Source organism: Parasteatoda tepidariorum, chromosome 6, assembly GCF_043381705.1.
Source record: "Parasteatoda tepidariorum isolate YZ-2023 chromosome 6, CAS_Ptep_4.0, whole genome shotgun sequence".
In the NCBI taxonomy this organism is placed as follows: domain Eukaryota; kingdom Metazoa; phylum Arthropoda; class Arachnida; order Araneae; family Theridiidae; genus Parasteatoda; species Parasteatoda tepidariorum.
Window position 1 is genome coordinate 9,154,019 of NC_092209.1, and position 17,552 is coordinate 9,171,570.

Below are 17,552 nucleotides of genomic sequence, written 5' to 3' on the forward strand. Positions count from 1 at the left end.
TTGTTCGTTGACTTGGCTATCTACTCTCTAAGCATAGCCAAATATCTTGGTGACTATAATAGGATAAGTAGTTACTTTATTTACGTTGTACTGGAGCTGCATAATAGTGATAGGCGAGGGGCTGGGATAGCCTGGTTGGTAAGAGTTCGTGGGTTCGATCCCCGCCAACCGAAGACTCCCCGTGTAGTAAATGGTGACTGATGCACGTTAAATCTGTCGAGTCGCAAAGTCATCCATGTTCCCCAAACAAATCAATACCTTTGGGGGTACTGATCCATTAGTTTCATCGTCTTCTGGACTATTAAAACACGGTTCCCAGCAGATCACCGAAGTCAAGCATCACTGGCTACGGTCAGTGTGCGGGTGGGTGACCACTTGGATCAGCCTGCGTAGGGACAGAGGGTGTGCGGTAATGGTCCTCGTTTAACTGTTCTACCGTAAAGTGCTCGACTTCGCGTCGAGATCGTCGGGCTACCAAAGCGGGGGTCAGTACCGTCTTTACGCATGGGCACACCCGGGCAGTGCCCGAGGGTCCTGAGAGTCTTACTTTTTATAAATTTAATTAAAAAAAAAATAAGACTGAGCAAAATTACCTTATATATATTTTTAAAATAAATATATTATATTCTAGAAAGTGTGTATTTTGTTTTTCTTTCTACAAACAGTGATTGATTATCTTGCAAACAACAATAATTTGAATCAACCGAAATCAATTTATATACGTTCCAATGAAATTTTTATGTGAATTCAGCTTTTTTGGGTTTACTAAAAACAAATTTAAATTCATTTAAATCAAAATATATTTAAACTTGTTCAAAATATTGCATATGTTAAAAATGCTTTATTTTATGAATGTGAAGTTCTTTAGTTCGATTTTAAGCAGTATGACGTGTTATACAGGCCCAAAACATTTCTTTGCCCGGGGGTCCGGCATGCTATTAAGACGGCCCCGCCGGGGGTGCCATCCCCTCTGCAGAGGATCAAAATTGTGATGGCATGTCTTCGGATCATCTTCAGGGATGTTTCCCAGGCCGTTGCCACTAGCCCATTGTTCAGCTCTAGTGCGACGTAAATGAACAACAACAATCTTCTGGATTGGTTCAAAATTACAAGGCTACGGAGTTGAACATTAGAAGTTCTGTTCAACGACGGATATAAAATATAAAAAATAGTTATTGGTGACGGTCAGAGAAATATCCCTAAGGATGATCCAAAGACATGTCATCACAATTTTAAGTAGCTCGACGACCTGAGAGCACGTTACGGTAGTACAGTTAAACGAAGACCGATAGCACCCACCCTAGGTTCGTACGCAGGATGATCAAAGCAGTCAGTGATTCTAGACTTGACTTCGATGTTTTACTGGGAACCGTTTCATTATTATTAGTTCAACGGGGGACTTTTAAATGAGGGAAATCAACTAAATATACCCGTTTTTACGAAGGTCGGCGAGAGAAGTATCAAAGTGACCCTCTCAAAAATACTTTCATTCTTGTTTCCTATCAAACATTACCAGCAGGAGGCTAAAATAGTTCCCAAAAGAGCATTCACACTGGATGCATTACTTTCGTATGCAGACGAGCACTTGATTGGGGGAAAATATTTACCTGCGAAAAACCCGTCAATCAATTCCTCGTTCATATTTCTGAGACATTAACTTTAATCGTAACCGTTTTATATCAGTATTGTTTACCAACAAAAAGAGTTGGAGAAATCGCGCTTTTTCGCTTTTCTGTCTTGTGCTTCAACAAATATATTTATTAACATCTAATTTTAATGACTAGTAAAATTTTTTCGTTAAATGAAGAATGTAAAACTGTCACTTTACTTCAGAAGTGTATGTGTTGTATGCTTTTTTCCTTCTTATTTTGTGGTTATTCAATCATTCAGAAGCGTTACAAATAATATATTTGGTATGTATACATGCTTAAAATAATATTAATGTATGAAAAAGTGTGCAGTATGAAAAAGTGTGCATTTATTGTTAATTATATTAAAAGAATATCCACTTTTAGAAGTTGTGCTTATAATTTAAAAGTTTTAATATAGCAGAAATATTTAGAAGCTCAGCTTTTAAGTATGCAGTATAATGACACTTAACACAAAGTAATAGACCCCATTCACAACATTTGATTAATTATAGGATAAGTATTGGCTTGGTGCGTGGGATAAACTGTCACTAGTTCAGCCCGGGCGTATTGCCCGCTCACAAGCCCGTTTTCTGATGGCACAGTTTATGAACGGTGTTGGTCATCAACAACTATCTTTTTCAGTGGAGTGAGACAATCATATGGATTATTTTGTTTTGTTTAGAAAACATGCAGAAACTTTATGGAGCGTTTTTTGACTGCATAATTAAGGTGGTAATATTTAAATTATAATTAATTTAAAATAAGGTGCATGTTCCCCATATAATTTAAATTCGTTATATAATTTTTAGTAAATTTAATTTGTAAACGATTATGACAAAATACAAAAACTATAACAAAAAATTCATTTTAATACATTAGTATACATTTATAAACGATAATTAAGAGACTTTACAATTAATAAAAATTGTAAAATTTCTCAAATAAGGGTATTTTATCACAAAACAAGTAGAAGTAAATAATTTCTCCGCTGGCTCTTCCACCGCAAACTTCTGGGTAAAATGTCACAAAAACAGGACCAACTCAAAGGACATAACTCGTAGCCACCCCAGGCGAATATCGACTTGTTTTTTTTTTTTTTTTAAGGAATTCGTTCCTGTTGAAAATTAGTTTGGCACCTTGGCGATCGTAGTTGATGTGGCAGATCACGTTTTGGAAATATTCTGTAATATATTCAGAAGAGCAGTTATGTTATATATTGATTTTTTTTTATTTGTAATTAATTCATCTGAAATTTGCACTAAAAATTAACTAGAATATTCTCTTGCTCCACAAATATCTTTAAAGGATATCCCTATTAATACCTGTGCTGGCCAGATGGCCAAGCATTCAATGTGCTTGACTCTGAGGTCAATAGTTTGTAGTTCGAATCCCACTCGGGGCATGGGTGTTTCTCTCTGTGTGTTGTTTCCTGTGGTGTGAATGTGGCCCATTTATGAACAGTTATCTGTGGCGTGAGTAATGTTGCTAGCCTCGGTGATGGTTCACAAGTGTCTACTGGGTAACGCTAAATGAGCAACACTTCCGGGGTGAAGAACGTAAGTTCAGTATCTGCTGTTAAAATGTTTTTTTTTTAAAAAAAAATAATAAGTAAATAATTATTAGTTCCTGCACCAAAAGTAGTTGACAAGTTTTTTTGGCAACTTCCAAATTTGCAATTTCTTTTTCGCATGTAGTGTTAATGGCTCTTCTTAACTACCTTATATTATTAATGTATATTTTAAATAATTTTTTAATTTTTTAATTGTAGTACTTAATGATGACTGTTTTCATAAGATTGTAAAATTGTTATAATTTTAAAAACTGGACAAATTTTGAGAAGTATCCTTTTTTTAATGACTATCCACAAAATAGATCTGCAACAATTTCTTAGGTGTAGCGGCAATTTGTAGTCACTACACTTGGATCTTCCATCTGGGGAGATAAACTAGTTTCCATGTCAGCATCCCCCTCATCTTTTCTACTCTTCAGTATCTTGCAAATCTTGAAAGAATATTAAGGACAAATGTATTAGCTAATGCCTAACATTTCTCTATAAATCAAGCACAATGATAAACATGAAACTAAAGAATCATTCAACTGATACACTTGAAAAATTGAACATTTGGGATACATATGTTCGTTTACCTTCAACATGCTGAATTAAACACCTAAATCTATTAGCAAAATCATGAATTTTTTTTTTTTGCATACTTGTTGTAAATTAAAACACTAATAAATTGTATTGTTGCTGTGTGTAATAATATTTAAAAGCAATATAATATTATATTTAATGAACTTATATTTCTAATTCTAATGGTTAAAATCATTAATTAATATTAAACTAATTACATAAATGAAATCATCTATATATTTATTCAACACTATCATCAATTTGTTTAAATAAAGACCAAATGTTTCACCGAAAGAATAAACTTATATAGGTCAAAATTAAATCAGATTTTAATTTTATCTTGGTTGTACAGTAGGGAACCGATTATCCGGAACGATCGGGACCATCGATATTCCGGATAACTGATTTTTCCGGTTTTCTGAATCGCTACAAACAGCCGTTTTTTTTATAGTTAAACCCAACTAAAAAAGAAAAAATGGAAATAATCTTAAAAAGAAGAAAAAACGATGAAGTAATACACTAATGATTATTTCGAATTCAAAAAAGAGCGAAAAATCCTAAAATCTTATGAAGAAAAAAAATTTTTTTTTTTAAAAAATGACGGGAAAACTAATCGAATTTCGTTCCGGTTTTTTGGTTTTCCGGTTTTCTGATTTCCGGATAACGGGTTCTGTACTGTACCGTTCTTTCAAGATAAATACAACTAAATGAGTATAGTTGAAATTTGTTTGTTAAATGACAAATTATTTTATTTTCATAATGGAATATTATGATTTGAAAGTTTCACAAATTATTTTTACGACATTAATTCCCTGTCTCTTTTTTTATTTATTAGTCTGTTTTAACCATCAAATAGTAATTTACATACCTTCATTGTTTCATATTAATGACTCTAAGAAGGAAATTGCATCTTAAAAACTATATAAATTATATTAAAAATATTATTGTAAATAATGCTGAAAATATGATGACATTATTCAATGAGATCTATAAATAAAAATCAGGTTAAATTAAATCACTGAAATTTTTACGAAAATAAAGCGATTTAATTGATGCTAATCCTTATTTTAATATTGAAAAAATTAGAACAGCTACTAATTTATCCATTGTTTGTAGTTAAAAAAATTACTGAATTTCCTTCTTATACAAGTTTTTCTGCTCTCTTTGAATGTATATTTATTAATAGGTTACACTTTGTGAGAGGATGGTTTTCAAAGCTAAGAACTTTGTCCATATTAGGTGGTTTAGAATTTTGTGAAGAATCTTTTTCTAAAGGCTCGAATTTTCATGCAGGTTCGTTTTTAAGATTTAGAAATTTGCAAGGAATTCTTAAATAACTCTTAAGCTCTTTCTAGATTCTCGTCTGACTTCAGACCTTCTTATTTATTAGAGAGTATGAGGTGTTTCTTTTATTGAGGTGTCGTTAATGTTCTAAATAAATTGTTAAAACCTGTGTTATATCTTATTTTTATTTGACTTGCTTTCAACATTTCTTTTTCTCTTTGTGTTTTTTTACTCTAGTTTTGTTTGAAATATTTTCTTTTCTTTCTTTTTAGAGCCTATTCAATTTGGGATGTGACAAATTCTTGGACAGGCTTAGAGCTTTGAAACATAAATTTTCTTTAAAATTGCTTTTTGCTTAATCTTCTCCAATGCAAAACTCCATTTCACTGGCCATCTCCATTACGAAACTCTGATTTAACTGCGAAAATTAGCTTCTTCCTGACTTAATAGTGCAATGAAAATATCACAGCTTATTAATTTGGACATTCATTAATGTATTTGATGTGTATTTTAAGTATGCACACTTGCAATTTTCGTCAGAATTTATTACAAGCTTCTTAAATTGTCAAAGGACTAAATGTGTCGGACTTTGTAGTGTGGATCTTGTGTACAATTCTTCATATATTCAAAAGGTATAGATTTAATGTTTTTTCTACTATATTTTAAAGACAAAACATTTAATCTTTCCTCAGTTTTAAGCTTCATCTTGATATTGGTTATCCAACAGATCTTTATTGCTAGCATTTGCTGATACTGAACTTTAAGTGTAGCTCATTGATTACGCTTAAAGAGAGTTTTTTCAGAATGGAAAAAAAACCTGTGCCAAAAACTTACGCAGCCTTTCTGTGTACTGCTGACGTTGGAGGAAAGCCTTGTAATAAGAGTTTTAAGTTCAGGAGTGAGTTTATTACTCACTCCCGTGTTCACACTGGAGAAAAACCTTATTCTTGCAGTGTGTGTTACCAAAGATTTACTGTGAGAAAGAGTTTAACTCAACACAATCGAACTGTTCATGGTAATGATAAACCTTACTCTTGCCCCCTATGTAACAGAAGCTTTTCGCAAAAATGTAATTTAATAACTCACGGTAATGTTCATACGAAGGAAAAACCATTTTCTTGTACAATGTGCGATAAGAGTTTTGCACAAAGGGGTAGCTTACAAACTCATATCCAGATTCATACTAAGATCAAACCCTATACGTGTGCTGTATGTAATAAGAGTTTTTCTCGCAAAACTACCTTATATATCCATATGCGTATTCATACTAAGGAAAAACCCTACTCTTGCAATATATGTAATAAGAGTTTTACGGCACGAGCTGGTTTGGTTCGTCACAGTCGCACTCATACCGGTGAAAGACCTTATTCTTGTAAATTGTGCAATAAACGTTTTTCCGTAAAACATACTTTAGTTAAACATGTTCGCAGTGTTCATACAGATGAAGGCTTGTCGTCAATCTAATAAAATCTTTGGCAATCTTCCCAAATAGAAAAGTGATTCTGTTTCTTTTTATATTAGTCAATGAAGAATTATATGAACACAATGTTCTTGTTTTTTAAGTTACTATATAGTACTGCTGAATATTCTTTCTTTCATTTTATTCATCTAAAGGTGTTCTCATTCATACAATTAAGTGATTCTCTATCCTTCATATTGTAATAATGCTATGAATATTTTTTTCTTACATTTTATTCATCTAAACAGGTTTTCCTCTTACAGATAAGTGATTCTATTTCCTTCATATTATATGAACACAATGAATATTTTTTCTCTGATTTTATTCATTGAAATGTGTTCCCCCTTCTGTGCAGATTAGTGATTCTATTTCTTTCATATTACCAACCTATGGAGGAATATATAAATGCAATTTCTTTGTGTTTTTAGTTTCCAAATAATCTTTCTATATATTTTTCCTTTCATTTTATTCATTGAAATGTTTTCTCCTCTATACAGATAAAAGATATTATTTCCTTCATGAATAATTATATAAATGCAATTTACTTATTTTTTTGTTTCCAAATAATATTTCTGAATATTTTTTCTTTCATTTTATCCAGAGAAATTGGTTTCTCTCTACACAGATAAGTGATTCCATTCCCTTCGTATTACCTATGGAGAATTATATGAATACAATTTTCTTATTTTGTTTATAACTAGAAAATATATTTTAATATTTTTTTAATCTTATTTATTAAAATGTATTGAATGAATTTAATTCAATAGTTGTAATTATTTTTAAAACTGCTTCAGATTCATTGAAGTTTTAAAAATTTTTTAATATAACTTTCCTTAAAGTTTAGTTAACTAGATTCAATAGAATACATTTTAAGGAACAAAACGAAATAAAAATATCTAAAATTATTTATTACTTAATAAATAGAAAACAGTATTTATATGATTCTCCATAAGTTAATGCAGTATACTCTTGATGTCACAAAGTTGAAGGGACGCTAAAAAATATTTCGAGAGAGCGAGTTCTCGAGATAACATGTTTAGAACTAAATATGTTCTAAAAAGTAGAAAAATATACTCTAAAAAGTAAACTTATGAAACATAAGAATAATTACTTTTAAATATGTATGTAATGATAGTTGACTATAAGTCTAAATACAACAATGATAATTTTATTTTTAAAGGTAAAACAAAAATAATTATGCATTGAATAGAAAACAATTTTACTTTGTGATTTTTCCTAACAAATTTAATTGCTATTAGGAAAAAATGTAACTTAACAGGGTTTTGAGAGGAAACTCTTCGGAGAGTATATAATGCCTTGAGGAAAAATATTTTTTTGGTGTAACAAGATAAGGTTTTCGAAATATTGAGAGTGTACTGTATAATTCAAGTTAATAAGCTGTTTTTTGCTTGAAAAGAACTCTTAAATGCTTACATTCTTGCAAAGAAAAAGCCATTTAAAATAATCAATAAGAATTACAGGGGCAAAAAAAGAAAAATTAAACCTTCTTCCCAACATGTTCAGAAAAGGTGAAATTCTTCAACACTTTTTTTTTCTTTTCTTAATTATAATTTTTTACTTCCCAAATTATTCTTCCAATTAGTGTTACATTTCAAATGCAACAAGGGGTCATTTATGTTGATGCAAAATTTTTACACTTGGAAAATGTCCATATTTAAACTGTAAAAATTTATTTACTACAACATTTAAATGTTGCAAAGTGATGTAACTATCACTTGATTGAATATCCAGAATTATAACTTAAACTAGAGTTAAAAATTAAATTTTTTTTAGATGTTAAATTTTTTAAAAAAACTTAGGTGTTTAATTTGTCGTCTTATCAATATGTAGGTACATTATATCATTTTATGAAGCAAGCACAGATTACATTTGAATTTTAATTTCTCATGGTTTCAAGATTTTAATTGTGTTTTTATCTCCCAAATATATTTGCAATATTAAAGTTTAAGTGTAAATAAATCTTACAAGTTTTTCACTCTAGTTTATATGAGCAGAGAGTTTGCCCTTTATGTGAAATATAATAGTTAAGAACAAATTCTGTACTTCAGTTACTGCTATTTATTTAGAGATGTGTTATTTGACTGTATTGGTTTGTATGACAAATAAAGAAAAATTACTCTTATTTTGCCTCTTTGTGTTCTCAAAATTCAAATTTTGAATAGCATTATTTGATGATAAATATTCAAAGAAATTTTCGTTTTTGAACTTTCAAATTTATTTCGCTTTTCAATTTTCAAATTTATTTATTTTATTGAGATTTTTTTTATCGTATTACATAAGAATAATAGCATAAAAATAGTTTTCAAGGTCAAACTTTAAGCAAGAATTAAACAATAAATAAATATATAATCTAGACTCTAGAGCAGTGATTCTCAACCACTGTGCAGCGGCAGTTTTGTGTGCCGCCAAACATTAGAAATGATACAATAAAAATTGTAATGCTTTTTTTTAATTATGAGTAAAGTTTAAATTAAAGAAAAGTGTATATATATAATACTTTTTATAATTTTCCACGCTTTTACCGCGTGAACATCTTAGTCGGCGATTGTATTGTCTCTGACAATCTTAAGATAAGATGGAAGTGTTTAAATTGTATATGACACAGAATTTTAAAAAATGTTGTAAGAGCTAATCATTAAAGTAAGCTATACAATTAATAACAAATTAACAAAGGATAACTAAAATAACAAATATATAAAAAGCAAATTAACAAAGGATAACTAACAAAAATTAAGCTAACAATTAATAATTAGCAAAAAAACTAGTGAACAAGAAATCACAAAAAAATAACAGTTAATAACTATAGAAAACAAGCTAACAATTAATAACTAGCAAAAAAATAAATAACTGTTACTAACTTATAAAAAATTGGGTCCAAAGAAATAATGAATCCCTTAATAAATGTGCTTTTGTAGTACATATTATTTTATTTCACATTCAAAATTATGATCACAAACTATTTAACCCAGTGTAAAATAGGTAATTAGCCAACTTTTAATCTAATTTTTTTCATTGTGTGCCGTCAAATTTCGAAATCGTTAAAAGTGTGCCGCAACAAAAAAAAAGGTTCAGAATCACTGCTCTAGAGGAATAAATTTGATTTAGTAGCTTTTAAGGGCCGGGTCAGTAGGGCTCTGGGCCCATGTCCGAGAGTTCGTGGGTTCGAACCCTGCTGGCCGCAGACTCCCCGTGTAGTAAATGGTGACTGATGCACGTTAAATCTCTGAAGAGTCCCAAAGTCCTCCATGTTCCCATAACAAATCAATACCTCTGAGGGTACTGGATTGGAGATAGATGGTTCTCTGATTCAGATCAAGTATGAATGGGTCCGCTCTATAAACGTGTGTGGCAGAAGTCGGAATTCTCGGCCATAGATGGCGCAGTGGAAAACAAGAACAATCGTACCCCTTTGCCTTAACAGGCATACGAAGCAAGCAAGTAGTTTTTAAGGTAGTTGGGATTTAGTTTCTCAATTTCTTAGAAGTTTGTTTTTATAGTAGTGAGACTTTTTATCTGTTATAAATATTCAAACAAGTTTTCTTCATAAGTTTCGGTTTTTAGATTTATTTCTTGTGTTCAGAATTTTATATCGTCCCACATTCGAATTATAAAATAGCTTTCGATATCAAAATTTAATAGCTTTGAATATCAAAATTTACTTAGGAATTTAGCAATAAATAAAGATATTATCTAGACGAACAAATTTAATTTAGTAGTGTCTGAGGGAGTTCGCATTTTGTGTCTGAATTTTTAGAAATTCGTATTTATTAATAGGGAGAAATTTTATCTGGGATAATTATTCAAATACGCTTTTGTCATTTTCGATTTTCCAATTTATTTCTTGTGTTGATTATTTTGTATCGTACTTCATGAGAACTATTACATGAAAATATCTTCGAATATGAAAAGTTAATTAAAAATTAAGGAATANGATTTTCAAACAAAAGAAGGAGGCATAGGACTCATCTCATATAGCCTCAAACTTCCAGTAAATATTAAAATTCTATCTTGAATAGTTTTTTCACAAAATAGATGTCTGCATTTTTTGATCAAGAATTACCCCGGGTCACCCTAAATAAATAAAAATTGTATTAATAAGAAAATCCACTTTTTCAGTCAATTTAAAATTTTAGAATTTATTTATATAAGATGCATAAATTTAAATTTTATTGTAGATATTGCTGTTTGAACTATTACATGTTCTTACTATTTTAAAGATTTTTTACTACAGTTTGATATCTTAAAATTTACTGAGTGATAATATATGTCTCATCATTTCTCCTCATTCGTTTTAATTTCCTCACGACATTAAATGTTGTTGGTAGCATTTATCTTACTTGCTTTGTTCTGGTAAAGTAGTGTTAACACATTTTCTCCTCTGGGAACATTACATCCAAACATGCCAACTTACTTGATTTGTAGGTCGTCCTCGCCTGGTGCCCTCCTCTTTTTTTAAGGGGAGAGTAAATAACTAGCTAGAGCACTCAAATTTTAAATGAACCCCTATGCTGGATTGCGATACTATTTGCTATCATTTCCGTACTGTTACAGGCAAAATTTATCACGAAATTATTGCCAAAGGAAATTTAACGCCTGTCAAAGTTTCGATCACTTTCTGATTAGCTTGAGTGCCTGCATTGTAAAGTTACCTCCGTACTTTACAAGTATCAATCATTTACTAATACAATCAGAATTTATCACCATATTGTAGCAAAGTTATCACTGTTAAAAATTTCGATGGTTTTTCACATTTTATTTGTGTATAATAAATACTTTGAACAATTAAGATTAATTTTAAAGGAAATAAAGACATATAATTTTGAGATTTCGTTAAATAAAAACACCTAGTTGATCACTCTGTGCTAAGTCTATGAGAAAAAGTTTGTTTCGTTTTATTTTGGTAAATTTTGACTATCAACCAATCGAAGAATGTTACCATTATATCGTAACTATCTTACGAAATTAAATAGCAAGAACTCTAGCTGATACTAAGGCAAAACCTTATTTGGGTCATACGTAAGTTCTATTAATACCTGTAACTTATATTCGAACTGTCGAATTGGTATTAAAAGAAAAACTTTTTTTTGTATGTCTATTTATGTAATTCGCGATCACAGCTCTCGAATTCGCCGTCTGGTGAGAAAACCGGTTTCATTGTTTGACCCTCGCCCTTTCCCTCTCCTCCTTTTCTCAATTGTGTAGGAATGTACTACGATATTTTCCCCTTTCATAATATTTTTCGTATTTAATTGCCACAAGCATTTTTTTTTTAAATTTTCCATGATGCTTTCTTTTAGAACTTCGTTAATTATAGTTTTCAGTTCCATATAGTTTCCTAACTTGAAAGTTTTTAATCTATTTGAAAATCAAGATGAAAAGTGGCGTACTTCCTTCTCCTATGACTCTCCAGACGCTAATGGTGAAAGCATGCGAAGTGTTGCTATAGATAGAGAGTTCTGCTCTACGCCACCTGCAGCCCATTTTGATCGGCAATTCGAACTTTTATCAGAAAATTCATTTAGTTACTCAAAGATGAGTTAAGTAATTCCTGGTACTTCATGTTGCTCACTACAGGTTTCTTGATTGATTGATACGTAAGAATAACCTCATTCAAGTTCAAGCAACATATCAAATAGGGGTATTTTAGAGAAAGTTCACTAGGTGCGTAAATGGCGCTGGAGGTTAAAATATGTCGTAAGACTTCCGGGTTACTGCTTCCGACTGATTTTTACGCCTAATCTTTAAAAAAAAAGCACCATCCAATATAGTTATATTTGTAGTGTTTTCAATATAACGTTTTTCAACCTAACTTTCAACGAAACAAACAACAAATAAATTCGGAAACCTCCGCAAGCTTGTTATGATGCTACCCAAAGAATAACAAACGGTGCTATTTTACACAAATATAGCCACTCAAGACATGGCTAACCTTACGCTTTCTTTATGCTGTGATATTAATTTTGTTACATTTGTTTTAGGTTTGCGACCTATTAGAATTTATGAATTACCTAAAACTTTTATGAATTTTAAAATTACGCGTAAATTTAAACACGAATCACAATTATAAATCTTCATAGAATATTAAGCCTGTTCACACATGGTCTCGTAAGCACAGCATAAGCGGAGGGATACACTGGAAGTTTTCTAACTTTCTTCCGGTTTTAAGAAGTTTGTTATTGTTTACATTCAGTCAATCATCCATACTAAGCTGGATTCAATGGGAAGGATTCTTACATTCTCTTGTGCAGGAGATTCTCAATAGATGGGGTTAGTCTTACTCTGTGATCGAAAATAGCGTACTACAAGTAATAAAACTATTATAGTCGCGATATTTTTTTCGAAGTTTGTAGTGCAGTGTGCTGCTTTTTAAAAAAAGTAGTGTAGTGAGTAAAGCGATACATAAAAACAGTAGTTTGTAGTGATTCCTGGCAACTAATATTAACGTTAGTTTGGAAAAGTAACACGGCTCTAACGCAACTAAATTTTCGTTTTCGATAAGTACAAATCTTCGCTGGTCCTTGTCAATGTATGCAATGAAAATGACCCTGCAGCTGCATTTGAGTGTTAACAGGAATTACGCATTTAAACACACGTGTAACTAATATTTAAACTAACCATTACAGAAAATAGATAATTAATCCTTTTGGTCCCTCTTTCACATGCGAATGCACACTTGTGAAACATGGATGTTATTTCAAAGGAGGGGAGCGATTTTCGATGTACTTAATTTCTTAGATGAAATAGTAGAGCATTAAACAATTAAAAAATTGCAAGTATTTAATAATACCGCATTTCTTAAATTAATTATTCGCTGTCGTAAAAGGCGTAAAAAGTTGAAGGTTGAAAAAACAAATTTAAAAAAAATAATAATAATTTTTTTTTGGATGACAAATTGTTTTATGTAAACATGAATAAATATAAATATTTCTTAATTCTTCCCTTACATTTAATGTAAGCCAATTTCTCATTCAAAACTATTTTGAACATAGGGGTCAATCAAGTTCCCCTGCAAATTGCGTCTCCTTAAAGTATTATGGATGGTGTGTAAAGCTGAGCACAGATGGCGCTAGGGGTTAAAATTCGTCGTAAGACTTCCGGGTTAGTACTTCCGATTGATTTTTACGCCTAAGATTGGAAAATCACGCATTCATATATTATTATATTTGTAGTGTTAACAAAATAACGTGTTCTTTCAATTTAATCTTCAACGAAACAAATGTGTTCAGAAAACTCCGCAAGCATGCTATGATGCAACCCAAAAAATCACAAACGGTGATATTTTGCACAACTCTAGCCAAATAAGGAATAACACTCAAAACATGGCAATCCTTACACTATTTATGTTTTGTTATTAATTTTCTTAAATTTGTTTTGGACTCACGACCAGTTAGAATTTGTAAATTACGGGGAACTCTTATGAATGGTAAAATTACGCGTAAATTTAAACACAAATTACAATTATGAAACTTCCTATAGAATATTAATCCTGTTTACACATCGCCTCGTAAGTATATCATAAGCGGAGTGATACGCCGGAAGTCTTCTGAATTTCTTCCAGTTTTAGGAAACCCGTTATTGTTTACATTCAGTCAACCATCCATAGTTACTACAATTCCAAAGTTTGCAGTGACTACATAAAAAAAAAAGTAGTTGTATTAAACTACAAAAATAATGTAGTTTTTCTGACCACTGGTCCTACGTCAACGACACCCCCATCCAAGCATTCTATAGGGAAGCGAAGTTCAACATGGTGTTTCCTGTATAAACTGAAGTGATATATGTTTTTCGTTTAATTTCAATAATAGCAAATTAGTTTACTTAAATATATTAAGGTTCTGATTTGGATAGGAAATAATATGCTTCATTTAATAGCCACGTTCATTTTTAGTTTAAGCCTTGTTAAATTGTAAAAAATGAAAAGTTAATTACGAGTGTTGCTTTATTATGTGTTCGGCTACGACAGATGGATATATATAGTATATATATTAACCTTCAACGTACCACGGTCTGTCAAACCGGCGAAATACTGAATAACAATTGTCTAGTTCCAGCTTAAAGATTATTAAAATAACCAATATTTTGCAATGGTGTCTCACAAATTATATGTAACTTTTTTTTTTCTATTCATGATGCGAAAAGATAAATTCATACAATCTTTGTTTTGAGAATTGGTAATGTTTCACAATTTGAATTTCAGCCAAGCCTAACGCAATACCGTTTGAATATATTGTCAAATAAGAGTTGCTAAGTGAAATTGCTTTGTGTAAATTATTGACGCTGAAGTAGAATGACTTCATCCGCAATCAGCCATAAAACTGTATATTTGATCGCAAACCTGCGAATTTCGTTGTGTTTCTGAAAATAGAAATTTGAGGTAGCCAATGAGTTACAATGATTTCGAGGCACCATTCGTCCGAAGAAGTGCGATGGAGATCTATTGGAAGATTAGAGGCAGGACAAAATTCTCAGACTTAGGCAATTATTACTAACCACAGGTTCGGCCAATTGTTACGACGTGTTGTTACCATATTTATCGTTATAAGCAAGAAGAAATAGAACATCAATTCCGAGTACTATCAGTCTAGTATCCTTTGGAAGTGCATCCATTGAACATGATTTGTTTGCTTGGCGACCAGCCACTCACTCTCGTCACGTCATTCATGGTTGGCTAAAGGTAAACAATAACAAGCTTCCTAAAACCAGAAGACATTTAGGAAACTTCCGGTGTATCCCTCCGCTTATGTTACGCTTACGAGACGATCTGTGAACAGGCTTAATATTCTAGGAAGTTTTATTATTGTGATTTGTGTTTAAATTTCGGCATTGTGCGTTTTACCATTCATGAGAGTTTTTTACAAATTGAAAATTCTAACAGGTCCTGAGCCTGAAACAAATTTAATAAAATTAATATCACTGCTTAAATTAAGTGTGTTTTATCCTTTATTCTGCAATATTTGTGTAAAACAGCACCTTTTGTTATATTTTGGGAAACATCATAACAATCTGGCAGAGTCTTCCGAATTCAATTTTTTTTTTATTCATTTCCATGAAAATTATATTGAAGGAACACGTTACATTGAGAACCCTACAAGTATAATAATTTTAGATGGTGAGTTTTTCTTAGTTTAGGCGTAGAAATCAGTCGGAAGTAGTACGACAAAATTTAACTCCAGCTCCATCTGCATTTACCTTTAGACGGTCAACCATCCATAGAAGGGAATGTTAAAGGCGGGTGCCACATGTCCACTTGACGACTGCCCACTGTGAGCCCAAGTCTAGCCCCCAAAGCGATACTAGTAGGCGCTGTTTGATATTTTGGAGACAATCTGGAACCTGATATCATCCGTCAAACATCCGTGAAAGAGATGCATATCAAGGAGGTGCGTGTGAAGTGGTATCACATTGTGTGGGCTCGACATCTGCATCTACTTCCACGCAGAACCGGGAATACTCATGTGCATAGAGAAGTCATCATTGATGCTGGTGCAATAGGTGATGATTACGTACTATAAGAAAAAAAACACAACGCCGCACAAGGCTCGCACTGCGGATTTTGATTTACAGTAGCAAGCAATTCAGCGCATGGAGTGGCCAGCTCGATCGCCGTACTTGAATCTTATTGAGCATGTTAGAGATGCTTTAGGAAGAAGTCTAGCTGCTCTCAATCACTCCTCTTCTGACTTTTGCAACGCTTGCAACTCCTTTGCAAGAACAATGGCTCGCACTTCTAACGGAACTGATAGACCGTACGATTGAAAGCTTCACCAGTGATGATACTCCAGATTGAAGGTACTTATATTCCAAATTGACACATCTGATTTATTCATTTCATACATATGCTAATTTCTGTAATACCAGGACTTTTGGTTAATTCTTTTTATTTTATGCATTGTGCAATATGATGTGTGCCCGTTTCATTAAATTCTATTCGTAAATTTTTGAGTTATGGCCGATTTTGTTGTTTTTCTTTATTTTCTGATAAACAGTGTATTTATAAATAAATTAAATAGTTCTGATAAACGCTTACCTCAAACGGATTTATAGTGGAATTTTTTCATGGGAAGTAATTTTTTTTTTAATTTTGAATCTCTGAAATAAATTTTTAATTAAATCATAATTAGTGACTGGACTTTTTATTTTATAACTGTCGTTGAACAGCCGACCCAATTTTTTGGGTTTAGGACTACTAATGTTCAACTCCGGAGCCTTGCAATTTTGAACCCAATACAGAGGACGAGCGAACTCCTGGATCAAGTATTGGAAGAAATTTGCCTTCGTGGTGGACTTTTTGATGGCACCAACCAGAATTTACGTTACATGGAGAGGAAAACCATGAAAATCTCCAACGGTTAGTCTTACGACAAGGAGACTCAAACCCATGATCCGTCTACCACTGAGGATATTTTTACGTTATCACTGTGTGATCTGTGCAAGTTGGGTGCGGAATTCGACTCGACCAGCCCTCGCTTGGATTCAAACCCGGTTTACCTGATTGAAAGGCGAATTCTCTATCGCCTGAGCTATCACGGCTCAGTAACTGCACTTTAAGAATAATAAATTAGAGATGTTAAATAAAAATTAATTCGACGTTGTAAAATAATGTGCGGGGAACAATTTCTCACCCTTCGGTCTTCCGGTTGATATTACTAGCAGAGTTAAAATAAGTTTTATTTATGTTTAATTAGGTTTATAATCTCAACATATTTTTCACTGTTGAGAGTATGTGAGTGATTAAAAACAAACAGGTCCAAAAATCGTTAAATTTGGTACTTGCACTTCAAGAAGAGAGCAGGGCTAAAGAGAATACAAGGGCTAGTTCACTCCGCTCTTAGAGCTGAAGCTACGATTTCCCTCCTCATGACGTCACTGTGTCCACAGATCTCGGAGATCCCAAGCAAAGATATGGTAACTTTGCATCTTTCTCTTTGTAAAAATAAGTTAGACTTTTTCTGGTTATTAGCCTTCAAACTTTACGTAATTAACACATTATTTCCGTTCATAAACATAGTTCAAAAAAACTTTCTTG

General features: G+C 32.0%; 3 protein-coding genes across 6 annotated transcripts in view; all 3 read left to right on the plus strand.

Annotated features, from left to right (window-relative positions):
- The first annotated feature begins 1,374 nt into the window (after positions 1 to 1,374).
- LOC107442383 (zinc finger protein 271) overlaps positions 1,375 to 17,552 on the plus strand; it is a 28,427-nt gene continuing 12,249 nt past the window's right edge. Inside the window, exons 1-2 of one of the 3 annotated variants that reach the window (XM_071181973.1) lie at positions 1,704 to 1,837; positions 5,319 to 5,678. The gene's annotated coding sequence lies outside the window, so the exon portion shown is untranslated. Of the gene's footprint in view, positions 1,838 to 4,852; positions 5,056 to 5,318; positions 5,679 to 17,552 lie in introns of those variants that run through there. The other 2 variants (XM_071181974.1, XM_071181975.1) reach the window with 2 other exon arrangements.
- Positions 1,776 to 17,552, plus strand: part of LOC139425877 (zinc finger protein 271-like) — a 19,838-nt gene continuing 4,061 nt past the window's right edge. Inside the window, exon 1 of one of the 2 annotated variants that reach the window (XM_071181976.1) lies at positions 1,776 to 1,913. The gene's annotated coding sequence lies outside the window, so the exon portion shown is untranslated. Of the gene's footprint in view, positions 1,914 to 13,453; positions 16,316 to 17,552 lie in introns of those variants that run through there. The other variant, XM_071181977.1, reaches the window with a different exon arrangement.
- On the plus strand, positions 5,851 to 6,510 carry LOC139425730 (zinc finger protein 1 homolog). The gene has a single exon (XM_071181630.1). The coding sequence runs from the start codon at positions 5,851 to 5,853 to the stop codon at positions 6,508 to 6,510; it is 660 nt and encodes a 219-aa protein (XP_071037731.1).

What these genes read in the sequence shown, in the direction of transcription:
- LOC139425730 (XM_071181630.1), top strand. Translation starts at nt 5,851, where the DNA reads ATGGAAAAAAAACCTGTGCCAAAAACTTACGCAGCCTTTCTGTGTACT.